This window comes from Manis javanica, chromosome 1 (assembly GCF_040802235.1).
Source record: "Manis javanica isolate MJ-LG chromosome 1, MJ_LKY, whole genome shotgun sequence".
Lineage (NCBI taxonomy): Eukaryota > Metazoa > Chordata > Mammalia > Pholidota > Manidae > Manis > Manis javanica.
This window is the reverse complement of record NC_133156.1, coordinates 99,027,470-99,052,450: the sequence shown is the minus strand read 5'-3', so window position 1 is coordinate 99,052,450 and position 24,981 is coordinate 99,027,470. Positions and strand designations below refer to the sequence as shown.

The 24,981-nt window shown below is 37.9% G+C and overlaps 1 protein-coding gene across 19 annotated transcripts in view; it reads left to right on the top strand.

Annotated features, from left to right (window-relative positions):
- MAST4 (microtubule associated serine/threonine kinase family member 4) overlaps positions 1–24,981 on the top strand; it is a 525,532-nt gene that overhangs the window by 462,445 nt on the left and 38,106 nt on the right. For all 19 annotated transcript variants that reach the window (XM_073235555.1, XM_073235554.1, XM_037026097.2 and 16 more), the window contains 7 exons: positions 1,992–2,149; positions 3,852–3,927; positions 5,703–5,912; positions 11,023–11,124; positions 13,446–13,578; positions 17,066–17,133; positions 19,427–19,512. In XM_073235555.1, coding sequence (XP_073091656.1) covers positions 1,992–2,149; positions 3,852–3,927; positions 5,703–5,912; positions 11,023–11,124; positions 13,446–13,578; positions 17,066–17,133; positions 19,427–19,512 — 833 coding nt within the window. The remainder of the gene's footprint in view (positions 1–1,991; positions 2,150–3,851; positions 3,928–5,702; positions 5,913–11,022; positions 11,125–13,445; positions 13,579–17,065; positions 17,134–19,426; positions 19,513–24,981) is intronic.

Genomic DNA, 24,981 nt, shown 5'->3' with positions numbered 1-24,981 from the left:
AAAAGTGTTAAGGTTATAACATTTATTTATAGCACTGCATCATTCATTTTAACATATTCCCCAGCAGTAAGCCCAAGATGCATACCTTACGGAGTTCAGTTATATTGTTATACATATGGTATAACCACAAAATTTTCCTCTTGGAGTTAACACATGTTAACATTTTGTTACATTTGCTACAGCTGTATTTTTTTTGATAAAACTATTTTGTTTTATAAATAAAGATTATCAAAGATACAGCTAAAGCCCCTGCCATCCAATGCCTTCTCCTTCCTCCAGAGGAAACCACCCTCCTGACGTCACTTGGTGTCGTTCTCATGCAGGTACAGGTCCTTGAATCCTGTGAAATTCATGAGCTCAGTGTGTCTTGAAATTAATTTTCACATTTTAAAAAGGTAACATGATCCCTGTACCATATAAAACAGCCCAGCAGCAACTGGGCCAGAAGCTCATAATCAAATATATTAATATTTCTACAGCAACCTGAATCAACATACAAACTAAGTGAATTAAATACATACTTTAAATAGCTTTCCAACAGTTCAGTTGATGCTTTCCACCAAAAGGGATTACTGTAACCCTCTGAAGAAACACCTGGGATTGGGGATTCTGAAATCTTGGATACAGGATTGTGGACATTGATTTACCTTTGAGACACATGTGTGAATTCTTAATTCTGTTTTTCTGTTTGCTAATTTCCTTTTCTTCTCTCACTGCTGATTCTCTCCTGCCTGCATCGACTTTATTCTTCTTCTCCCTCATTTCTTGAATTGATTTGGTTTATGTGTTTTATTTCATTATTCATAGTGAAAGTATGGAAGACTGCCTTTAGTTTCTGAATTGAGCTTTGGTTTATCTCCTAAGTCTTTCAAGAAGTGTTCTCATTTTACAGTTTATGAAATCTCATCACCTTATAAAAATTCCTCTTTATATCAGCATATACTTATAAAGTATTTTATAATTTCAAGATATAAGGATATTTTTAAGCTTTAGTCATTCATTACTAATGTTACTGCATTTCAGTACTTGAGTGCTTAGGAAGTGTGTTCTTAACATAATAACAGATATTTTAAAAATAAATTTAAAAAACTGCTAGAACTGAATTTTCAGGTTGTATCTTTCAAAATATGCTTATTCTAACTAGGCTTCCATTACTAAAAAGTTTCTCAATCTCTTTTGTTAGAATTGCTTATACAGTTCACTTCCCAATAAAACAAAAACAACAATTTCTTTGCTTTATAATTATTTTTCTGACTGATTAAAAGCAGTGTTTTTGCCATTCACCTTTTCTATCCTACCTTGTCCTAAGTATTGAGTGACAATATTCAAAAAGCAAATCTATACAAAGCGATTAAAAAAAAAACAAACTCCCCGCAACTGAAGCTCTTAAAAAAAAGTCTTAGCCAAAGAAAGGAAACAAAATGTTCCAATTTTTAAAGTAATGGCATTAGTAAGAAAAGCATTTTCTTCATCCCTTCCCCTTTATCCAAAGTACATATTAATGGTAATTGTATCAAAGGACAGCATGCTTTGTAAAGTGAGATCCCATTACCTTATTTATGATCACACGTCATAGACTTCATTTTATGTGATTTAGCTAAAAGTCACAATGTTTGATTGTGAGCAGTAGTAGCAAGGGTGCTATACTTAGTTGAGAACTAATCTGCCATTTAATGTGCCCAGATTCTCACTCCAACTGTCACTTTCTTGCTTTGGCTTTGACTGGGTCCTGTCCATTTTCAGAGCCTGGGTTTTCTCCAGGAGAGGAAACTATCTTTGGGAAATTGTCTTATAGACAAATCAGATGAATATGGAAGGCATCTTGAGCTCTCTGAGAAAGCATCAAGTGTTACAACTAGTTGTTGTAATCATAGCATGAAAAGGAAACAATATGAAATCATGATGTCACTCAAGTTTAGTGCTTTGATCTTACATTCTTTTGAAGAATTTCTTCTTAGGTGGCCATCTAACCTCACTTTGGTTTGTTTTAGTCATCCTGTTCCTCCCAGGAGAAGTTACATCAGTTACCATACCAACCAACGGCAGATGAATTACACTTCTTATCGAAACATTTTTGTACTACCGAAAGCATTGCCGCAGAAAACAGATGCAGGAACACACCCATGCGCCCCCGTTCCCGAAGTCTGAGGTGTGTGGACCCAATTGTAAAACGTTATTTAATTGGATTATCTGTTTTCAACCATTTCAAAGGAAGACTTTCGGTTCTCTGATTCATTTATGTGTGAACTGATTTGTGAACTACTATAAATACAGTGTGATTTTTTTTCCCATCTATACATGATATTGGTAATTATCATTGAAGGGCATCTTACTATTTTTCTTTTAAATTTTCACAGTTTGCTAATTGCTGAAGTAGCAGTAATCATGATGGGCTAAAGGGACCAACTGTAAAAACTTACAGCCACTGGAAATTACAAGACAATCTAATTGTGGTGCAGTAGCAGTTCATACTCTTTTTTAAGAGGGAAAGGGTTGGCTGAAAAGGAAAGACAACAACATCATAAGGATTTTTTTTCGATTCCACATTAATAAAAGTTCACCCAGATCTTTTAGTCTTTCTTCCCATGATAAGTTTAATTTCTCCAGACTATTAATAACGTCTTAGGAGTTTGCATCCCTTACATTTGTGGGTGCCAAATATTTGACATTAAGTAGGGCCAGTTTAATTTGACCTTTTTTTATCTCTCACACGCACGCATGCGCACACACTCTCTCCCCCTGGAAGGGTGTGGCTTTGGGTGAGGTGCCTGTGCAGCTGAGGCTGTCCCTGAAGGCACTGGCAGAGAAAGGCTTCTGCACTTCCAGCAGCTGCTCCAGCAAGTCCTTCTCTGTGGCCTGATCAAGACAGCCCTTCTCTGGGTCCACCACTGTATGACATTTTGGTGCTATAGAATTGGTGCACTTTCATATATTTAGATTTTATTATAAAAACCATCAGTATATATTCAGTTGAATATCAGTTTACTGAGAAGGGTTTTGTACCCTTGTATCTTTTGTATTTAGTATCATGAACTGATAGTAAAGGTAGCCACACTTGATAATTGTGAGATGGATGAGAATATTTTGAAATGTGGAATGAAAGACCAACTTTATGAATTCGTTCAGAAGCATTGCATTTTACCACATGGGTGCCCTTCTGGTTTTATGAAAGAAGTTCCTCGGATAAGTAATGCAAGCTGTACTCCCAGAAATGGACATACTCACACTTAAGTTGTGCAACTACCACTGGGAAAGAACAAGAAATAAGGAACAACACCCAACAGTTCCATGCCTGTGTTCCTTGTTGTACATAATGGCTGCCTCAGCATCCCAGATAAATACTTGCTAGGCTAGAAAATGGATTTTGTTGGTGACACCTGTGCTGTGGAAGACTTACACATCTTCAGTGCTACATGGCAGAGCACAGGTGTATGAAAAAGGTGTGAAATTACGCTGTTCAGCCTGTCCTAGATGTTACTGTTAGTAGCTACCCTGTTTTGTTTCATATTGCAATTCACTAATTGGTTTCCAGGTCTACACAATCGCATGCTACATATAGAATATAATCTCAATTTCAGTGTGTCTTCTGAACTAGTTTTATATTATAGCTATAATTATTTTGTGGCATTTTACTTCCTGAACTTTCTTTTAGATCCTCCTCAGGGTGTCACTGCTTGTGGCTGTGTATGGGTACATGTATACTAATGACTGATTTTGTAGTTTATTACCTAATATACTTTTCTTATGAAGGGTGCATAGTACTTTTGATGCAACCAATTGTTTATAAATAAAAAGCTTATTCTCATTTCATGCTGTGGCAAGTTTAAAAGGGTAATTTGCTTTGCTTGCAGCCCTGGACGTTCTCCCGCCTGCTGTGACCATGAAATAATTATGATGAACCATGTCTACAAAGAAAGGTTCCCAAAGGTAATGAATTGAATTGAAGATGCCTAGCATCTAAACATATAGGCAACATAGGTTTAGCATCAGTGAGGTGGTTCAGTTATGGGAAGTAATGGTCCAATGTAGTAATAACTTGCATAAAACAGCACCATGCCTTCTTAGATAAAATTATGAAACATTTTTTAAAACTGCTGAGAACTAGCTACACTCTCTGAGTGGTGAACTGGCTCTGAAGGGAATCCTGCTGGTGTCCTGGTGAGGCGCTACAGGGAGTCCCCTTTAAAAGGCCCCTAGACCCCTGTGTTCCTTGTGCCCATGTTCCAGGCCTGAGGCTATGTTGTCAAGCAGAGACCAGTTATCGTCCTTAGACACCTGTAGACTGGTATGTCATGAAAGTCTTTATTGTTTTTAAATCTCACTTTTTCTGTGATTTCCTATCTCTTCAGCAATTATATATTCAGCCCTATTAATGTAGAAGGGCAGATACAGTTGCAGTGTTCCCTAGTGGACTGGAAAACGGAACTTGGATCAAGCCAGAGAGGACCGGGGACAGGGTTGCTGCCAGATGCCCTGACTGCAGGGAGCTGCTGCCGATAGTCCTCGGGGCCTCTTTTCCACAGCTTTCCCACCAAAGTGCTCCTCACATTTGGGAAAGGCAGTCTTTCCTTGTTGTTCCTGCTCCTCCCCCACTACCTGTGTAGAACCTTTGGGAATCTTTGGTTTCATAAATCAGTAGAGTATTTATTATTTGTAATGAACCCAACATTGATGTCATTGATTAAAGCCATCTTAGCTATTTATCACATGCCACTTGTTCACCAGGAGAGCAGATCCTGACTCTACCTAGTCAGTGCTGATAAGGATTTTAGAGGGGGCAGGAGGGGGAGGGAATCCCCCTGCTTATACAACTTAAACAAGCCTATATAACGTGAGCAAGGAATATTGATTAGGTAGTAGGGGATCACAGAGAACGAAATGTAAGTTAGAAAGGAAGTTTTAGTCTTACATTACCAAGGGAATCCCCTTGGCCTTGCACACAATATAGCTTTGTGAGGAAAGGGTAAAAATAGTATTATAAGATGTTTATTCCTAGTACATGAAAGCCTAGCTAAGATAATCAAACTCGTAGCTCACCCTGCGGAATTGTAGCAGCAGTTCTGATTTTTGAATAGGTAAAAACATAACTATTTGATATTTTTTACCATCCAGCTGAAAAAGCCTAAGGTCTTAAATGAAAGCATAGCAATTCACAGACATGCTTGAGTTATTTGAAGAAACGTGCACAGACCATTTTACATTTGATAGGACATAGAGAAAAGTAATTATCCCCCTGGGATACTCAGTTGTCCTTATAAACCTCACATCCTTTCTTTTTTCCAAATAGACTTTATTTCTTAGAGCAGTTTTAGGTTCACAGCAAAACTGAGCAAAAGGTGCAAGAGTTCTTATATAGCCCCTCGCCCCACACCTGCACAGTCGCCTCCCATCACTGTCCCCTAGTAGAGTGGTCCATCTGTTACCACTGATGCGCCTGCACTGATGCGTCCTCATCACCCAGTCAGTATTTTACATTAGAGTTCACTCCTGGTGGTGCACATTCCGTGGATTTTGACAAATAATAGCAACAATTTGTACTATCTATTATAGTGTCATACAGAAGTAAAGCTTCTTTTAAATATAATTTCTGCAATTCTATTTAATAATTTGTGGAGGTCTCTGAAGATGCTAGATGAATATGGTGATTGAATTGTCCGCATGTGCTTCCCTGTGTTACATCTGTGTGTGCATGTCTTCTCTAGGCTACAGCTCAAATGGAAGAACGTCTTAAGGACATTATCACCAGCTACTCTCCCGACCATGTTCTTCCTCTAGCAGATGGTGTGCTTAGTTTCACTCATCACCAGATTATTGAACTGGCTCGAGATTGCTTGGATAAATCCCACCAGGGTCTCATCACCTCACGATACTTTCTTGAATTGCAGCACAAATTAGACAAACTGCTACAGGAGGTATGAACCATATACCATAGAAAGTTTTCATATTTCTTGTGCTTTTGCCCTGAAAAAAATAAAAATTGCATGAGAAACTTGCTTACGAGTTTTAACAAAGAGGTGGAGTTCATATTCCAGTGAAGCAAAGAAGAAGAAGGAGAAAAATACCTGATTACTTCTTGCTATAAATTGATTCTTGTCATCATTTATAGTAATAGAAAGTTAATGTAATAACCTTTACAGGAACCTTGGGACCCAACAATCTGTGGCTCTAGGATAAGTGGATTGTGAAGGATTTTGAAGCAGTGATTTCTGCTCCCCCTTAACTGTTAAGCTATAAATTGCCTGAGAGTACGTGCATTATTCTGTGATGCTATCTAGTTCTAATATCTGGAAAAGCTAAATGGAAAATTGCTGGCTTCTTCTAGGCCCTGTGTCCTCTTAATTAACCTGTATGTGGTGTTGGGTAGAAAATGGCAAGGTATATTTTCATTAGTGTCAGTTCTTCTAAGAAAATATCCAATTTCTAAAATGACAGATAAACACAGGATGTGTGTAGGCCCAACACTTGCATGCCTCGCCCCTGATAACACCTGGGACAGGAAGGAATGTGTATGGTAGGATGGAATTAGCACATCATATTGCTATTTGGACTGAAATTGGATAGCCGCAGCCTATAAGTAAAACCTATTTAGCCTATATATTTGGAGATATATATATATATATATATATATATATATATATTGTATTTCTTTAACTCATAGGGCATAAATTTTGGCCATCTAAGCATAATTATATGTGGGTTTCTCTAAGCATGAATATGTAAATAATTGCATGGAACTGAAGGAAAATACTAGTGTTCTGGTTCTCTGGCAATCCATCCATCCTTGCCACTGCTGAATTCAGTTCCTGTGAGATGAGAAGATCCTTCTGATTAGCAGCCACTATTTCCTTCTCTTTCCTATCCAAACCTCCCAACAGGTTTCTACATTCATTCCCATTCTCATATTTCAGCCTGTTGCAGTCTATTAAAGCAGTGCTTCTCAGGCTGTTTTGAGGGGGGACACATTGTTTTTTGTGTTTGTTTCCAATTTGTCAGGGACCATTTCTCCTATAAATAAAATGAAAAGTAATTTACAGGAAAATGATGGTGCATTATAATACACCAGCAATATAGAACATAGGAGTGGCTAAATGCTTGATCTAATCACTGCACTGACCTTAGCAGAAGTGGATGACATCTTGTGGACTGGCACCAGCACCGCTGCAGCGCTTGTGTGCATAGGGCTATTGTTTGCGTGATTCCGTGTGTGACTAGGATGGTGTGGGACTTCTAATCTCCTCTCACTAAACTTGCTTTTCCCCACTCTCCTCCTTACTACACATCTACTGGACACTGAAACAGGCCTACTTTACTAGAATATTATTTCATTCAGCAATGTTAAAACCCTCTTTTTCTCTCTTGTTCCCTCCTCCCCTTAAGACATTCTTTTATTCTTGGCGCCTCTGTTCCTTCTCTGCCCTTCCAAGGGCACCCCTTCCAACTTGTGTTTTCTGAAAGTGCTCCCTTGACCAGAGCCTGGCCCACCGCCCCTCCCCTGTGCCCTGGTGACCTTGCTGGCTGTCTCAGGTTGGGGACCTGTGGCCTCTGCTGGCTTCCAGTCTGTAGCTCAGTCCAGCAACCCTCTCTCAGATTTCAGATTCGTGTTTCTGCCTGCCTACCTGGACAACCCACTGAGGCAGCAGACCCAACCTATCCGAAATTAAACTCAGTATTTTCTCACCAAGCCTGCTTCTCCTGCATTCTGTGCCCCGTCTTTGGAGTTGCCTGCTAGTAATACTGGGTCATACTAGACTCCCTCATTTCTTTCCATCAAATAACCACTCAGCTCTCTTTGTTTACTTCCTAAATATTTCACTAATTCATCCCTTCAATTCTATAGCCACTACCTAACTCAGGCCCTCATCCTCACTGGTCTGCCTCCTTCCAGTTCTAACCCCTCAAATTCATACTTCTATGCACCTGCAAGAACATCTCTATCTCACAATACTCTTGAGTGGCTCCACTGCCTGTAAGTAAAAACTGTAACATGGCCTGTTAACTGCAGTACATTGTAATGGTCTGTTTTAGGGTCTCACTTCACCATACAGTGGTTTCTTTCAGGGGCAAGGATCACATCCAAATCATCGTCTCTAACTCCCCAGACCCTAGCACTGTGCCTGGTATTTACTGGTTCCTCAGTAACTATAGAAGGAAAGGAAGGAAGGAGAGAAGAAGAACATAAGCCTATATACACACCGTTACAGTCGATCTGTTATGATTTATCATCAAGTAATATAATTCTGCTGCCCTTTTAATCACATCAGCTCCTGGGAAATGCCAGAAACTATGTATATTACTTAATGAAAATACCTCAAAAGTCACATTTGTTAAATGGTCCATTTTTAATCAAAAGAGGCAGATAAGAGAGGGACTCTGTAGTCAGCCTCTATGAGATATTCCTTCCTGAATCCCATGGTTCTGTCCCAGGATGTGACCATAATTACCAGTTTAGACCTGTTTTTCATTCCTTAATAGACATTCCCTGGAAAGGGCAGAATCAATATTCAAAGCTATGTCCATTGAAATCCCCCATTTAATTTTTTTTCTGTATGATGAACTTAGGTTGTTCCATGGCAATGAAAAAAAAACTCAGGGTTCAAAAATCATCTAAATGTACCATATAAGAGATTAAAATTTGTTGATGTTTAGAAAAATTCTATTTTGGTCAGAGAAACATGCATACTTGTGGCATAAAGAGCATTGTTGGGTATGAATAAGAACATTTCTTGTTTATCTTCACAGATAAACATTTTCCTTCAGTCCCTCTGTAAAAAATATAACTGCCTTCAGAGTCATATTTGCAGGGCCCTTCCAGAGTTGGAGCTGAATGGTCACAAGGGAACCTGTCCCTTTTAGATGAAGCCAAATTGTGGGAACTTGCTTTGCCTTCCGCAGGATGCAATTGTTGTCATTTCCCAGCTTTGACTAGGCAATCTTCTGCATACCCAGGCAAGATCCCCTGGAGGTTTGAGCAGCTTGATTTAAGTGATGCCATTTGAGAGTCTCAAAGTCTAGGTCAATTCCAGATGAATGCTTTTATGTCTCCATTCTTTTTTTTTCACCAAGGTGTGTTTAGCCAAAGAAAATAAAATACATGGGAAGCTATAACCTACCCTCAAATCTGAGTCTCGGTATTTTTCATAGTGGCCAATACTGAAAGTACAAACTCAGGGTGTCCATTGGCATTGGCAGCCAAGAAACTATTTCTCTTCTGTCACTAAGTGTGTGGTTTTGTTCAGTGATGTTTTAACAAAGCGCCCCACCCCACCTGCCACCCTCCATTATGTTTGTAGATAAAATATTATTGGAGTTAATATAACCCATTGTATGTTTTGGCCTTAGTTATGGCTGGTAATTCTTAGAAGTATGAAGTAGGAATGAACTGATTCTTTATACAGTTTCTAAAATGGACTTTGTATCATCGAAATTGACTATTTTTAGATTTTTTAAGATACAGAATATAGTTTTCTTTTGATTAAATTACCAGAACATGTTCACACTTTTTAGAGTTTCTTTCTTTTCCCAAATTTACAAAGTGTAATTATTCTAGTAAGACGTAATTCAGTATCTAGCCCAAATTGTCAGTCAAGAAGTTAAGTGGGTTTTTGGTGTCCTCTTTAAGGTCTTCTGTTTAGTTTTGATTAGGGGTAAACTATAAAGAAAACACACAGCCGTATTTCTTGGAATGCCTTATATCTTCCAAAATCTGTTTTTGTTACAAAACAAAAATTGGAAAGAAAACTTAAAAAGACAGTTTAAACATTACATATATCTCCTTATATATGTTCTAGCATCTTTACTGGTTATTAGGACCTATAGTTATAGTTGCTAGTTGGTTTCTTTGAATGCCTTCTATTCTGTAATTATTCACCAGTGATCATTTTCCTTGTTTTTTTTTTCCTTTAAATGTTAGCTGCCTCGATATGCTCTCTTACCCACAGTTTGGAAAGTTGTCTTTGATTTGATGGCTTAAATTGAGTAAACATATTACTGCTAACATGATCATTTTTCGTAAATTTGGTTTGTCAGTTCTTTTCCTGAGGGCTAGTCCTTGTCAGAGTAAAGCACCTTCAGGAATGATTTTAAATGTCTATTAATGTGTCTGTGAAATTAAATTCTATTGCACCAGCATTGCTATGATATGTATTTTTTTAATCCTTAGGGGAAAACAAATCGTAATAATTTAAAATTAAAGAAAGCCTAAAAGTGAACATGCATGGAAGTTTATATTTAAACTTTTAAAACTTTGGCTCTATGTCTGCCTACATACAGATTTACCTCATTTGTTTAAGAAAATATCATTGAAAATTAAAATGACTCTCATTAAAATGACTTTTGTTCTCAGGGTATTTTTTGTGCTTAGATTTCACATGTAAGCAACATGTAAAATAAAATTTAAAAAGGTTTTAAGTCAGTTAAATTTTAATGAGTTGAGGGCTTAGGTGTTATTCAATATGTGAAATCAAATTCATATGTTTATAGCCACATATAAACATTATCCACCTAACATTGAAATAAGTAGTACATACATCTTCATGTTATAAAATAACTAATATATAGGCTAATCATGTTGTATATGTAAATATATTTCGTGAATGGGTTCATGCCCAGGAAAACAAAAGCAGTCCTTTACTATGTTAGCCATTTCATATATTTAAGATATTACATCTGGAGAAATCCAGGGTCCTCATCAGCTGCACATTTCACTTGTACTATATACTTAATGTGTCATACACTTTTAGTGTCTCCTTCATTCATGGTTCACATTAAGAGCCCTAACACTGGATTTTTGACACAGAGAATAAATCAATTTTGCAATTACAATTTAGCTAGTCGAGTCATTTTATAAATATAAAACTTTAATAGTGTCCATTTATGAAGAAATGGTTTCTGCTTATCAATCTAAGTATTCAAAATCACAATTTTTTAATATTTGCTGTTATTTAATTAGCATGCTTTGCTGGTTTTCTTTCCCATTTAATGGAGCAACTCTGTGTCATCATTCTTGTCATTGCTATTTCATAGGCACATGACCGTTCAGAGAGTGGAGAATTGGCATTTATCAAACAGCTAGTTCGAAAGATCCTGATTGTTATTGCCCGCCCTGCTCGGTTATTAGAGTGCCTGGTAAGTTGCCCCAGATGTGACTGCATTATTTATGGTTAAGTATGAGAAAGCAGTGACCATCAGAAAGCTCCAATTTCATTTGGCTTCAAAGACCAGAGTTCAGTGCAAAGAGTGAACAGGAACTACAAGTTGTGAATGTGCATGATGACATCCATATGTGACTTACCTTCTGGTTTCAAGTAGGAATGCTAGGACTTGTGCTGTGTTAAGTGATAGTCGTATCACATTCTGGTCAAAACTGAAAGACATTCATGAAATAATGTGCTTAAACTTATCCCAGCATAATGACTATGTTACAGCTGATTTAAAACACTCAGTGGGACCTAACTTTTTTGGAGTTGCCAAAATGCAAAGAGAGGGAAATCAGAGATATGGTATATATTGACCTGAGGTTATAATTATTATTTGTTTTTAAAATGTGGCATGTTAGAAATCAGTACTGATAAGCCGCCCTTTGGGATACAGTAGGGCCTCATCCAGACCTGAAGAAATGAGACTTCTAGAGAACAGTTCATTTTATCAACTATATTTTCTTTGGCCAGTGATCATTTCCCTGTTTTAAAATTTTTGTTTTGCATAAGTTTGATTGAGATTTCCAACACTCTGAATAAATATGAAGCTTTGAACCTAATAGTTTAAAGGGATTTAACATACTATCAAAACTCACTTTTAAGCCATTTTAAAGGATTTATAACACTGTATAAAACAGCTCTTTCAGAATTATATCTACATACACACATAAACATATATGATGGTATTGCTGTGATTTGGCCTTATTTAAATGAACATTGCATTTTATAATAGTGAAATGTTCACAGCCCTGTAAATATAATCCAGTGCATAGTGAGACATGGTAGAGGGAAAATCTCAAGGAGGAAGGTAGAGGCATTACAGAATGGGTCTCTCCATCTGCGGCCAGGACCCTTAGAAGCAGAGTCAAAAGCAGCATTTGACATTGACTATCTCTGGAGGGGTAAAGGGGAAAAAGTACATGGGATACCTGTGAAGAGGAGGAGAACTGTGACTGGCAAATACAGGCATAAAGAAGGCTTAATTTTTATTGTTTCTCCTTTGAATTATGCAATGCTTATAGTTCCTATAGTTGTGTACTTTGGGGGGAAATACCAGTTAGCATTTCTCTGGACAGCAACAGATACGCTTAGAGAAGATCTTGCCTTAAAGGAGGAAATGGATTTTTTACAATAATTACTCCTAATCAAAAGAGATAAAGTAAAAGTATAGCTTCCCAGAAATAGAAACAAGTGAATGTAGGTTTGAAAATGTTGCTGCTTTCAGCACTGTTTAAAGTTCAGATGAAACAGGAGTTTCAGAGTTGTAGGATAGGTTTTCCCCAACTGCTGGAAGTATGCCTGCAGTCCCAGGCTTGCCCTCTTTCATTGTAAGTTCATATAAAGGGCACTGAGTGTACACATTGGTTTGGCTTTACTAAATTTACAGCAAGCTTTTGTATATGGCCTTTAAAAGCTGTTGAGTAATTCTCAGGTGAAATGTTGATATTCCCAAGTTGCCTATTTTGGGCATTTGTCAAACTGGGAAAAATCATGGGGAAAAAAAAATCTGGCAACTGTAAGTGAAAATAGAAACTGTGCTTTAAATCTATAACTCAAATTGCTTACAACACATAAACCTACAGCATCCCTCTAATGTGATGTGATATTCAAGATTTATATTACAGAGAAAGTAAATACATAGAAAAATATGTGCTACCAAATTTTAAAAATAACAGTTATTGGAAGCATTAATTTTGTATTTTTCTTTCTTTATTTCACCTTATGTGAGTGCTAAAAATTCTAGAGTGTTTTGCTAAAAAGTGGTAATTTTGAGATTCTTCTTTCTAGCCTAATACTTTTGAACACCTCTGTACTGAGTTTTCTGCAAAACCGTTGAGAAAATCTTTTCTAACATTACTCCATTTGTGGCTATTTGTGCTGAGAGAGAAACTGAATCTTCTGGGTGAGATTCCCAGATTTTATAACTTTACTGGAAGGGCACAATTAAAAATATGGGCCTGTTCATTTTCGAAAGGATAGATGTCTTCAGTGGAACACAGTTCCTTCAAAATTGGAAGTGGTCATTATCTTGCGGTTACTAAGCGTATAAATGTATTGCCTTAGGATGGGAATAGGCTTCAAATATGAAGTAAGAATGATATACTTTAAAAAAACCATTTGCCTCCTCTTTGCATAAATACCCCCCAAGCATGTATATCCAGTGAATTTTATTGTGAAAGGGATTTATGCAATAAAAGCTCAGAAAATTTTGGCTCAAAGAAGTATCCATCTGTGTTTGTCTTCTGCTAGGAATTTGATCCTGAAGAATTTTACTACCTATTGGAAGCAGCAGAAGGCCATGCAAAAGAAGGGCAGGGTATCAAAACTGACATTCCCAGGTACATCATCAGCCAGCTGGGGCTCAACAAGGATCCTTTGGAAGGTAAATTCCTTGGTTGGGCTGACCTTTTACTTGCTTATGCCCCGTGATCTCATAAAAGAACTCAGCAAATCTTGACTGTTTCCTCATGTTTTGACTTTGTCTAATGGAAAGTCCAAATTTGGGGGCCAGTTGTGATTTGAAGGAAGAGCTAAAAGTTGACTCCTGAGGAGCAAGTGAGCAAGGCCTGTTTATGTTTATCTAGAGTATGGGGACAGGCGTTGAAATCCTTGCGGCCTGGGCAGCCTGGCAATGCCAGAGTATCCTGAAAGAATGTACATTTCTATCCTCTCTGAGTGATATTTTTCTCTTGCAAAGCTTATTTGAAAATGTTGCCAGATAAATTAATTATAATTAAAAGTGACATTTAAATGTAAAGTAATTTGGGAGAAATATAACTGATGATAGATTACTTTAAATCAGGTGCAGGGTTGGTAGATATATTTTGCTTACTTATCCCAAAAAGTGGGAAAAATAGTCATATACAGGAGAGGAGAGCCAGTGGGAAAAGAATGATTTTTAAAGCTTACAAAAGGATTTCTGATTTTTTAAATGAAACCATAGGCCTAATGCTGTTGAATACACAGAAGAGGAAACACCCTGTTAGTGATTTTTTTCAAAATCTAATATTGGTAAAACACTCCCACCCACTCCCACTCCCCACCTTTTCCTGTTCATTATTGTTTGGAATTGTCATTGAAAACACTTAGGTTATATGCTGCCTACAAAGACACAAAAACAATCAGAGACTCCTTCATTGAAAATCATCTTCCCGGTTCATTAAATTGAATTTGCAAACAGTGTATATCATACTAAATTGTTTGTAATGACGGTAACTGTTGGCACAGAGATTTTCCCATCTGAAGCCAGGGAACCTGCTGCTCTCTGCCCTGCTCTCTTCCTTCCCCTGCTTTGTCTGCTCTTACAGCCATCGGATCTTTGCTTCCAGGGAAATGATGCATGCCTTACTGGGAGATAATGCCAGATAAATTTATACTGTACCGAAAGCAATACCACAGCAGATTCATCACTTATCAGAGACTGGTGGCTGCTTTTCTGAAAAGTTCCCTGGGGAGAGATTTTTCCCCATGGCTCTTAAATTACCATCTTTACCTTTTTGAATCATGAGTCTTTAGAAATGGTTTAAATCAATAAAATAAAAAGGGCAGATGTTCAATGGTATTTAGATGAGTTTTAAAAATCTCTTCAGGCATTACAAAATGATGCCTCAGCTTCCTGCATCAAAAGCTGACTCTTGGTTCCATTCCATTACTACCCACTGCTTTCAAATAATATGTATTTCCCAGATAATAGTTATTTAGCAGAGATCCTATTTAAAACAGAACCACATTTTAATTTGTTTTTTTTATGAAAATAATTGGAGTGGGGGAGGCTGTCAAAGTGTATTATAGTGAGTCTTCACGCTGGTAGAGGTAGGGGTTGTGTCACCCTTTGAATTGTGGAGCGAGTAGCTCTTCACAGTTTTCTTACCTGGCACTTTGGTAGGTGAGTAATCTGAGGCCCATTTATGTAGCTTTATAGAGTCTTTAAAAAAAATTGAATAGTGATCTTTGACAAGTTTCAAGTTTAGTAACAGAAATTTATCCCTGGGAGTTGTATTTTTACTTCTTGACACGATTTCCTTGATCAGATCTGAGTATAGTTTCTAATTTATTTGTTATCACTTAAAATGTGATGATTACAAACTCGAATCTCTTTCTTTGCCCTTCTTGTCAGCATTTACTGTAACAGACCTAAAGCCTGACCTTTGAAAGTTAGGAGTGAGGGTCCAGAGTGGAAATGCCAGGGACTGTGCCCTGGTGCCCACACTGCCTCTGTGTGGCCTTGACCTCACTATCATGAGCCTCCGGGCCACAGTATTCTTTCCTTAGAAATGGTGTAATGGTACCTATTCATAATGTTGTTTTCAGCATTGTGTTAGTTCATCTCTGTACCCAAGATGTAGTAATGCTTAATAAATATTAGCTGTTTTATTTAAGCAACATTAAACACTATTAAAATTGCCCCTTTCTTTGAGAGCCCCTCCAACTGAATACATTGTAGCTCACCTCCTACTCCATATATCTAAAGCACTAGTCACCTAGGATGTTGACATCATTTGAATAACACCAAGAAAGCACATAGTTTGTACTGAGCTCATTTTTATTCTTGAATTTTCCCCACAGGTAAACTAGGACAGTTAGTGTCAGTGTCCAGTTATTTTAGGGTCTGGTGTTTGTCAATTTTTTTCTAAAGGCAACATCCCAGTGATGTGTAATCTCTTCCCAGAAAGGATGATTATGTTTATAAGAACACGAATACAAGAAGTAAAAGCCTAAGAAATAATTTTAGATGCATACAAAAATTTGTAACTAAAAACAGTAACATTTTATTATGCATGTTTAACTTGGAAAAACTAGAAAGTCAAATTACCTATATACCTGCCACTCAGAGATAGCTCCCTATCAAAGTTTTGGAGAAAATTCTTTTATGTTCTTTTTTAATAAAACATGTTTTGTTTTAAAAAACAAAACAAAACATGTTTTATTTTGTAAGTGTTAAAAACCAAATGAACAATAAAATGAATTAGGTTTTCCATTTACTTATATGGACTCAAGGATGCATTCCATTGTGAACTGAGCAGTTAGACTCCTTTGTCTCTTTGAACTAGACCACCAAGCTAGTACTTACGCTGATGTCAAGTATGTGGCATTCAGCACAGGATTGAGTACTTTACATGATTAATATAATTAATAATAATAAACAACAGTCATCATTCAGAGCACTTCATATTTGTTAGTATGCTGAGAGCCTTGCATGCTTGTCATATACAATACTCATAAAAACCTATTAAGAGAGAAATCATATGTCCTCATTTTACAGAGGAAGAGCCTGAGATTAAAAGGCCACTAATAAGTGCTGGCAGCATTGGTAACCCAAGTCTTATCTCCAAACCCCTCATACCACCTACTGTTACTTCCCTTCTGACAAATTGCAAATTCTTAGTGTACTTGGCAAGATATCTCTCAGAAGATGTGAAGGAATGGAACATGTAACAATGCCCACCACAACTTGAGAACCAGCTCAGAGCTCTAGCCAGTGCATCTTTAAAGTCTGCCGAAGCCTGAGAAAACTTGTCTCTCTTGTCAAGTCATTGACCCCAAACCCTTTCCAAGTTGTGGTAATTGTGTCAGTCAGCGAGTCCTGTGAGCTGGAGCAGAGACCCACTTCTCCTGTGCCTGTGTCCAGGTGTTCATAAGAAATGTGATTCCAGAGAAGGGCATGTGAAGAACAATTTCAAAATGCCGGTTGCTGGTTCTTGTTGTTTTACATTTTACATTTTCCCATAGATACATTGGAGTACAGAGTAAATTTTTCTTTGCTACTGAAGAAATGATTTGTCTTTTATTGTAGCATAATATTCTTGTTTACTTGCAAATGTCCTATTTTTCTTAAACTTTTATTTTATTTTATTTTATTTTACCCTTAGAAATGGCTAAGTTGGGAAACTATGATAGTGGGGCAGCAGAAACACCAGAAACAGATGAATCAGTGAGTGTAAGTATCTTTCTTGATGAAGAATGGTATTGTTTTTTCTGTATATGAGCATCTGGAGATTTTGGCCATGTTAATTATTTTTTGAGCAAATATTTATTGTGCTTCTATGTGCAAGGCATTAGGCATACAACTTTAGCCCCTCTTTTCAAAGAGAATCAAATTGATGACAAATCACTCACAAAAATAAAAATGATAAACTTGAAAAAGATCTATGAAGAATTAGGGCCATGTGCTACTAGAACATAACATAGAGAGATGTGCTTTAGTCTTGACAGTCCAAAAAGATCTCCCAAGGAAATGACACTTGAGCTGAGCTATGAGAAGTTCCGAGGGTAAGAAGGGGGACAGGGAACACTCCAGGCCCAGGGAACATCCTGGGCGATGACTGAGACAGGGAGCAGCGTGCATCTGAGGGCTACGAGCAAGGGGGCCCAAAGGAACTGGGGTGCTCGGGCCAACACTGAACACAGACATCCTTGTTGTTGATCTCTGTCAATTTTTTTCTTTCAAAGAACAATGGGAAGAAAATGAGTTTTGGAGGAAGTGTATATGGGGGAAAGTGGACAGGGAGATGAGTTATAGCTGGACAAAAATCACACTGACTGCAGAGTAGCAAGTAGGTGGGGTGAGGGGAGCCAGGGGGTGACCAGAGGAAGCCCCTGAATAGGCTGCTGCAGTGGTGCAAAGGAGCAGTCCTGGAGCTGGTGCCATTCTCCCTGACGCCAGAAGAGGATCCAGGATGGAGCAGGCTGGGGGTGGAAGGAGGGGCAGCTCTGTAGCCTGGGGGTAAGCACCTAGGTACTGGAGTCAGATTGCCTGGATTTGAAACCTGGCCCCACCTCTTATTAGCTGTGGGAATCTCTCCTGCCTCAGGCACCTCATCTGTGAAATAGATATCAATGATGATAAAAAGAGTAAGTGAGATAGTCTGCGTAAAATGGTTGGGAAAGCACCACATAGTCAATGGGAAATAAACGGTACGCTTTTGGCAATTTTATCCTCTCATAATTTTGAATGTGTTGAGATGGAAGTTTGAGACACCCAAGAAGAGCCAACAAACTGGCAATATCTAAGGTGTGGGGTCTTCTGGCACTCGGAGGGAGTTTTTGGTGGAGATCTAAATGCCTTAGGAGTCATCCACGGGTATAAGTGAGGTCACTTGGGCAGGGAATTTCGTGAGACAAGAGGGCCTTTTACAGCCCAAAGCTGTGAAGAGCAGTAAGTGGGAATGTTGAACAAGTGGTCCCAAGTCTTGAATTATGCTTTCTGAGATGAAGCTTTGGCAGGGGATGACCATCCCTTCTGTGGCCAGAAGCCAAGTGGAAATAGAGGAGAGAGGTGGTGGTTTGAGTTGAGGAGGTCAAGTAGCCCAGAGGCCAAAGTGTTGGGTGAATTCTCTGTGTAGACACAAAACTCACCAGAATGGTGAGAGACACAGGCAGAGAGGAAGGTGGGAAGCTGGGTGCCCCAGTCTTCCAGTGATGAAGGACAGCAGGGTCAGTGGATGACAGCGCTGAGTGGAGGAGGGTGGCGCATACCTCAGAGTCATGGGGTTCTTCCAGAAATATGGAAGGGAATCCTGGCCTCTCCAGAGGGAGCAAAGAGGCTTTTAGACTCCCTCTGTGCTAAGATACATGAGGTATGAGAATTCTTTAAAAAAAAAAAAAACACTTTGTTTTTCTTGTCCTTTGAACTAAACTTTTTAAAGAGCTATCTTTGTGAAAATTAACATCTCAGCCATGGTAAGACTATGGTATGGTAAAGAAAAGCAGGCATTCTCTGCTTGGGTGTCCCATTCATCACCCACTACTTTTTCCAAACAAGAAAGGTTGCCACAGGAATGCAATAGACCTGCTCTGGTCAGGTACAGACGAGGCACACATACACCAGCCATGGATAGACACTCCAAACCTGTCTTTTCTGGCTGACAAACCAGAATTAAGGTTTGGAATTTGGGACTTAAAGTCTCAAAATTTTAGAAGACTAGGATGAAGCTAACTTGAATCATTTATAATCGTAAATTGAAATTGGGAATTCTCAAATGCTTGGTGCCTTTATCTCCTGGAAATGGAGGTTCACTTAAATAAAACTGAAATATCGTCCTGAGGAGTAGCTGATCAGCATTACTCTGGAAAATTGATCTTTCAAGCTATCCCCCAGGTTCCTTTGGCTAGAATACTGTACTTCATCATATTAAACAACAGAGCATATAATGCAACTATTATTTATTTTGCTGTTAAACCATTTTCTTGAATTCTCAACTATTTTTCCACTTCTATATTTTGTTTCTAAGAGCTCTAATGCTTCCCTGAAACTTCAAAGGAAACCTCGGGAAAGTGATTTTGAAACGATTAAATTGATTAGCAATGGAGCCTATGGGTGAGTAATTCAAGGAAACTTTCAGTTGTATTTTAACACACCTCAGTAATATATTCTTCACATTTATCTTAGGCCAAATAGGTGTTGTTAGGGACTTCAGTTTTCAGATCTCTATTCCTTCATTGCTAGGTGTAATACACAGCCAAACTCATTTTCCAGTGGATGCTCCAACAGAAAACATATTAAGGGACACTGGGAAGTATTTTAGATGGTTGGGGAAGAGGATATTACAAAGTAAAAATTTCTAAAGGGAAAATTTTTATACATTGCCTGCTTCTCCTTACTTTATTCTGCCTTTTTGGGTTCAGAAGTAGCTGATTCTTATTATAGTTGTGTATACATATGGTATATACATACACATACACATCTGGAGATAGATAGATATAAATCAATATAAATTCATATATAAGATTACTACTTGAGAATTATCAAGTACTTCCTATCTAGCCAGAGTCAGCCTTGGGAGAAAGGTACTTAAATAAGAAGATAGGTTGAAAATTTAGAGCAATACATTTCTTTTAGTCTTTGTATTACAAAAGGATTTTTTTTCAGTTGAACTCCATGCTATATAATCTGATCAAATGGTATAGGGTCAATAGTGACAAGATCCTTCTGCATTCCTAATAAATAGTTTAGAAGGTTAATTAATACACAAAGTATGGCCTGATCTGTTTTAGACAGCCCAAGACCTCTAGTTTAATTAAATATTAATCCCAATTCCATCTGTGTATGAAAAGCAATAAACAATCCCATAGACATTTATTGCTGCATTTACCTTACATATGAGCAGATGAGATAAAAGTGATTTTTCTTATGCCACAAGGATGTTTCTCCTTATGATTTTTTTTTTACCTCTAATATTTTCCACATCATTAACTTACTGAAGAACTTAAATATTTGTGAGTCCTTTACATGCTTCACTGATTTATTTTCAGGATTATGTCAAATAGCACATTTCTTGATGTGCCTTATAAATGCTTTCTGATGTTTTATTTCTGCAATATTTTCTTTCCTTCAAGGACCTCCTTGAAACTTGTTTTACCTAAGAAAATTGTTCTTGCATGCAGTTGTTTGTGGGTTTTGGTTATTCCTTGTTTTTAGGGGCTTTTTTTTTAGTTTTAGACATTATTTGAGGATTTGTTTCTTCATTAGGGAGAAGACTGAACTTTGAATGGGTCTGTGGGTTTGAGCACTGCTAGATTTTGTGGAATCTGGCAGTGGAATTCTGGATTGAGATGATCTGTAAAGCACCACTTTTATGAAATTTGGGCATATATCTTATCAGTATTTGGAGTTCTAATTGGTTGAGTAAACTCATTTGTAGTATAATTAGACCACTGTATAGTAGATAAGGTATATCACACTTTGGGGAATGGTAGGGAATATACAAGAAGTTAAACAAGCTGTGAATCAGTGAACACCCAGGACGCAGGCCAAGTCATTAATGGGCTTACAAGCTGCCTGCAGAAGCCTCTGCCGATCAGCCAGAATTTTTTTTTCTCTTTTGCTCTTCTCAGATTTAATTTCTTATTACATTTCTGACAGATTTCCTCCACATTTTAATTGTTTTTAATTTAAAATTTGAATGGAGTTATACTCATTCACCCACCCAGTCAAAATGCTGATTGTAGGCTTATATGAACTGGCTAATAAATGAATGGATCCCTCCCCGAGTGGATGAACTGGAGCAGTTAGCAGCTTTCTCAGGAAGGCATCTGTGTCACAGACTCAAGTCAGTGACTCCGAGGAGCACTGGTTCCATGACTTCTCAAAAATTGGCTGTGCTAGAACCTTCTCCGTAGAAAGAGCTGTAACACGGCATGGGGTTCTCAACATCTTAGTGAGTGACAGTTCATGTTACAAAGCCAGTTTGCTAACTCGATAAACATCTGATTTCCTTCTCTGCTTAACGTGTTTTGGATCCCTGACTGGAAGTTAAATATCCCTTTATGCCAACATGGTCCTTTATAGAAGGGAAACACTGACCATGTGCCAGTCACTGCACTAGGTTCTTTAGATACATTCTCTTCTCCCAAGAGCCCCATGTGGTGGTGACATGATTCCCACTTAGATGTGGGAGAGAGGCTTAGAGCATGCTCACACATGCTGTGATTGCTAGCAGAGCTCTCTTCTCCAAGGACTCTTTAGTTATAACTTTTAGCCATCATGATTAGGGTATAGAAGTCCTTCTGTTGAGCACTTCCACCTGGATTTTTAAATTACAACTTTGAATGTTTCAAAGTGAAAGAATAAACTGACTTAACATTTTAGAAAGTAAAAACAACTAAATTTGAAAGGTGCAACATTTCTCCCCATACCTAGCTCTACTTTATAGCCTCACTGCATGTTTTTTTTTTACCCCTGCAGGGATAAGTGTCATTTACCTGACAGATCCAGGTGTGCAAGTTGACAGATGCACCCCTCTCCCACATGCTCTCTCCCTGTAAATTGTCCTTTCAGCTTTCCTCTAACATATGCATGCTGGTTCCCACATGCAGATTTGCTCACATAGATTTGTGTATTGGGCTTCAGATTCATGCATAACTTTATATACATTAGACATCCACACTCCCAATAGGACTGATTCATTCTGCTCTAGACCCTGTCGGCTTCTGATTCAGTTTCTCCCCACCTTCCCACTCACTTCTGCATGGCTGGAGTAAAGCTTGGCTCCCAGAGAACAAGGGTTCCCAGTTGTCCCTCCCCCTGCATCACCTCCTGCCCTTGGGTTTTCCTATTTCACAGACAGGTCAGTGCAGGGAAAGAAACAGAAGCAGCAAGAAAGCAACCCTTGGGGCCAGGAAGCAGAGAAATGTGGGGCTGAATCAGTTCAGCCCAGCTTTATAACCTTGGGAGGTTTACAGCTCCGCTTAGCAATGTTAGATGTCTGTCAGCTGCTGTTTGTCTGTTTCTCTCTGCTGACTTAAGTATGTTTGGAACATCAACTCACAGGAAAAGATGAAAGGTATATGTGAGAGAAAACATTTATTACTAAATAAACTAATTTCAGCATTAAGATAACATTTCCAAAGTGGTACAGAAATGTAGAATCTGAAGAACATAAAGCAAATAGAAGTCCAGCTATAGAAAATTCTAATTAAGACTTGCAGCTTGATCAAGATATGTGCGTCCTAAGGCAGGGATATCCCAAGCTACCTGTATAGGATTAATTTCAGTTGGTTTAGGTAAACTTCCCTGAGGTTTAACTGATTATTTTAAGGGCATCCTAGCAAGGGAAGGCAGAAAGTCAAGTCAAATTTTATGAGCTGATAATCTGAGAATAAAGATAGTCATTTTCCACACATTTGCCATCAAGAAACCCAGTCCAGATGCTGGTCAAATTGGACCTGAAGCATCCTTCTCTTTTATTCTTTCTTAAAATCATAGACAACTCTGCTCTTCTCCCATTGCCTGTTGTTCTCAAACATACTGCTGAGCAGTGAATTATGTAAAAAACGGTGATGGTTGATTGAAAATCAAAATGGCAACCTTCTGACAGTCTAAAAGTGAAGTTGGTAATGTCGGATGTCTGAGAATCCTCAGCACTAAATTTAATATTAAATATTGGAAAACTGTATCCCATTTGACTCTCAAGAATAGGCAAGTGTGCTTATATAACGATTCTGATTTTTTCCTTTTAAGATCTTAAATTCTAAATTTCATTTTAAAAATAGATGCTCTGTCTCAAAAGTCTCTCTTAATAACAATGTTTGTCTTATTTATTTCCCTCATATTTCAGGGGAAGTCAAGTTATATTCTGTGTTCCCTTTGTATCTCTGTTCTGCTACCAGTAACCAAATAGGAGAAGCTCAAGGGCTTTTTTGGATCTCGATTTTATCCAGTCAGTTATTAGAAAAAGAAATACCACAAAAGCCTTTAATCTGATTTAGAAAGAAGGAGTTGGTTGGTTGGTTAATTAAAAAGTTGGTCAAAGTAGGAAATCATTAGAACATTATATGTACTTTAACATTTTAATTTAATCTAAATATATATAAAATTAAAAGTCTTTTCAGATAAGACCTTTTCAAGACAGCCAGTATAAACCATGTTATAATACATTTCTGTTTTTCACATTTAGCTTCTTTAAAAGCAAAGCAAGATTTGAGCAATCTGAATGTAGGAATCTAGATTTTTATCTTCTCAACTTGTAAAAACCTTCTCACCCATACTAAATCAATGGGAATTTTATTTAGTAACTCACATTTATCAGTGCTTTCAAAGCATTCTATTTAGTTTTCTTATAGGCAATAATGTTTCTCCTTTCCATACTCATGTTTCATTAGTTTAAATATCTGTTTAAGTCAGTTAATCATGATATCAAGCCTAGTCAGAAAAACAGGTATGGAAATACACCCAGCCAGTGGGAACCCAGGTGTTCGGGTATCTGGAAGAGGACCGCTAGGCCATACAGGAAGTGCTAGGTGGCCAGCCTGCCAGCTCCTGTGTCAGTTTGTACAGTGGAAATAACAACACTAGATTATTCCTTGGGTTTGTTTGGTAGAGTGTGGATGAAAGAGTTTTTTACTATACAATGAAGGAAAAAAATAGAAGACTAAAGAAATGAGGATAGAAAGAAAGGAAAAGAGCAAAAAATAAGGTGATGTTTAAACAGAGATACCAAGAAGTGTTTAATTTATATCAGTAATGGGAAAAGATGGATACAAAGAGAAGACAAAGATAAAGATACACCCACTTGAAAGAAAAATGAATTTCTAGTTGAACACTGAAGGGAAAAATGTGAATATCAATTAAAACTGAGATTGAATATACTTAAATTTATGTCAGTGGATTACTCTGATACATTGGTTCAACAGGAATACAGGGTGTCCTAGATCTTGCTTGCATTTACTTTTATTTTTGAGGGACTAGTAGAAACTGCGTCTCAGATCAGATAACCCCTTGTTTTAGGAGGCAGACCACTCGATGGATTGCTTTTTAAGTAAATTTTCACTTACTTGACAATTGCATTTGTTACAAGACAGCCTCATGAAACCTATTACACATTTCTAATGATTGATGGCTCCATAGGTAAATTATTATTTACTTGAGCATTGTCTAACCTGAGAGTTCAAATCTGTTCTACCATAATCATAAGTGAGAGTCACTTAGGAGAAGAGGAGCCAAGCCAAGATGCTTTCCTTGTTGCTCATCTTTTCCAGGTGGGGTTTTAAGACTCCTCCTCCTCATTCTTTTCTCCACATCATTCAAAGCTTCAGGGAGTCTACTGTCTTTACCCAGCCAGAATTGGTTTTATGGAGTATTTGAGTAAGGTTTATGGCAGAAATTCAGCGCAGCCTGCTCATCTTGCAATAACATTGCCTGTCACCTTGACCATGGGTCAGATGGAGCAGAAATGCAGTGTATTGTTGACTGCTTTTTATATCAGGAAACACATTTCCTGTTAGGACAGGCATAGGTATAACCCGTGCTGAGGTCTGTAGGAGGAAATATGCTACTCTTTATTGCAGG